General features: G+C 50.1%; 1 protein-coding gene across 1 annotated transcript in view; it reads left to right on the forward strand.

The window, feature by feature from the left end:
• phldb3 (pleckstrin homology-like domain, family B, member 3) overlaps positions 1 to 2,500 on the forward strand; it is a 34,350-nt gene that overhangs the window by 21,605 nt on the left and 10,245 nt on the right. Inside the window, exons 8-10 of the mRNA XM_048261813.1 lie at positions 22 to 123; positions 297 to 381; positions 1,906 to 2,086. Of these exons, the coding sequence (XP_048117770.1) occupies positions 22 to 123; positions 297 to 381; positions 1,906 to 2,086 (368 nt within the window). The remainder of the gene's footprint in view (positions 1 to 21; positions 124 to 296; positions 382 to 1,905; positions 2,087 to 2,500) is intronic.

The following is a 2,500-nucleotide window of genomic DNA, read 5'->3' on the forward strand; positions in this document are numbered from 1 at the left end:
CACCTGACCTTTTCTCCTCAGATTTTGAAAGAGAAGAAGCCGCTTTCTGATTGGGCCAACATCACCAACTCCACCCCCTGCATGATGTCGATGTCCCCACTGACCATTCACAAAACAGCACAGGTAAGTTGGCAAATAGCCTTCAGCCATACAATGCATGCCTTGGCTCATTATAAACCACACTGCTTCATGAAGGTCTCAGTGACGAGACAGCTCAGGGGCCGCTGACATCAAGGGGCCTGTGATTGATGTTGTGCGTTTACCAATAACTCTCTGTTGTTGACGGTGTTGACCAGGAGACCAGCAAGGAGACAGCCAGTCTGCCCCGCAGGCGTCCACCTCATCGGGGCAAAATCTCGGACAGACCCCTCTCAGTTCAGGGTGAGTGAGAAACCTCCATGTTAAACTCTGCATCTGTCAAAGCCGCGAGTAGTCTGTGTTTGTGCTGAGATGTGTCATTTGTGGAGCCAGAAGACATGTTGGACATATATGACCACAGCTCGTTAAACATCATATTTGACTGTATGTGAATGCGGTAGTGGCAAACTGTGGATGTGGCGTCAGCTGCTCTGCAAGTCATAATTGCCTCACACTCCCTAAGCAAACTGCCAGAGTTTACAGAGAGCAGCCGCATCACAGAGAAACTATTGTGTCCCACTGAAAGGACCCGATAGACAACAGGAGGCATGGGACAAGTGAAATGACCTCAGAATTCATCAACAACATGCATGATAGATGGCTGCTCTTGCTGCCCTCCTCACTATCTGTTCCTCAGCATTAGACAACTCCATTTTGGTGTGTAGTTCACAGTCTGGCAGGTGGGGGCCAGTGAGTGCGCTTTGAAGGTGTGTCGCGAAATGAAGGTGAAGTGAGAGCACGATGTACCGGATGAGCCAGTGGGGTGACTGGTTGAGCCATGACAGCACTTCCAGAGAAGAGCAGAGGGATCAGGAGTCTTGTTCTGGCTTGTTGTCCCTCTCATGCGTCACTGTCCCTACGAGCTGGGCCACTGTTGAACTGCTCCGTGGGAAGGTGGGGGAGAGGGAGAGGGAGAGAGGGGGGAGAGCATCTGACGGAAGAAAACTGGAAGAAACAGAAGGGAAGAGAGAGAAAAAGGATCGGCATTAGCCTAGAAATCTACACGCACAGCCAAACCATAGGGGATTTCTATTGGCTGACGCGTGAGGACGCCATCCAATCACAGCGCTTTATTTTGTTAGAGAGTCTTAAGGCGGGCTTAACAGGATAACGACAGTCCTGTGGACGGATCAACAAGGAAGGTGGCTATGGCTTAACGAAGATGATTTGTTTGAATCGGCGCTACGCCAACTTTGGAGGAGTTGGGCTTTTCTTTGAAAGTTGAGCAACACAATGCACTTAAGTCATTCCTTTCAAGAAGGATGTATTTGCCGCTTTTGGTCGACCCGGATAATGGATATGGTCGAAGCGTATTTTGTATTGCATGCCTAGGCCGCTTAAAAGACAATTCTCTCTGCCGCCTCCCTTTGATTAAAGCTTAGGTGAATGGATCGATTCCAGACTATACATTTCAATGATATAGGATGGCCCGCCAGGCTAGATCGACATGTGACTGTGCATAAATATTTAGACATGGTCAGTGGTCCTGGTCTGTGCATACATATTTAGACATGGTCAGTGGTCCTGGTCTGTGCATACATATTTAGACATGGTCAGTGGCTGTGGGAATATGTCCTGGTCTGTGCACTGCATAAACCAGATGAAAGATAATAGATAAGATAAGAATCAGCTATGTGGGATCTGACCCTGCCCCATTCTCCTCCACACACACACACACACGCATGCACGCACGCACACACACACACACACACACACATGCACACACACACACACACACTCATACACACTCACTTTCTCACTTTGCAGTGATCGGGAGGATGCATGGCGATGGCCTCACCCCAGAGATGCTGACCCCTCCGCGGCCACTCTCCTCCACCTCCCATCGCCACAGCAACGGTCACGCCACCAACGGCCACCGGCACGCCTACAACCACACCAACGGCTTCCTCACACCCTGCAACAGCGCCAGCAGCTCACGCGCCGCCAGGTGAGCTCCAGACCCGGCGTCTGCACACGCCAGCACACACCTGCAGAGATCGTTTACCTGCTGAATGACTTCAGCGTGCACGGCACATCACGACACGGCACGGCTCAGCTCAGCGCACATTTATGAGTTTGGGATTGCACCCAGTTAGAAGTGCATCGGTGTCACCGCTAAAGAATGGTGAAAGACTCATGCATCCAAAACATGAAGTCACAGGTGCTGGACCCAGACTGCGCTTGGAAAAAAAGAATGTGAGCCGACTCTTCTGTTCTCATTTGAATGATATGATGACATTCCCAAAGGTCTCAGTAAACAGGTTCATCTTTTCAAATGAACTCCCTGGCCGTTAGTTACAACTGCTATCTACCTGACTGAAGGCCCTAATGCTAGATTTATAGCAGTTGCCACATACTATAG

Source organism: Alosa alosa, chromosome 13 (assembly GCF_017589495.1).
Source record: "Alosa alosa isolate M-15738 ecotype Scorff River chromosome 13, AALO_Geno_1.1, whole genome shotgun sequence".
NCBI lineage: Eukaryota > Metazoa > Chordata > Actinopteri > Clupeiformes > Clupeidae > Alosa > Alosa alosa.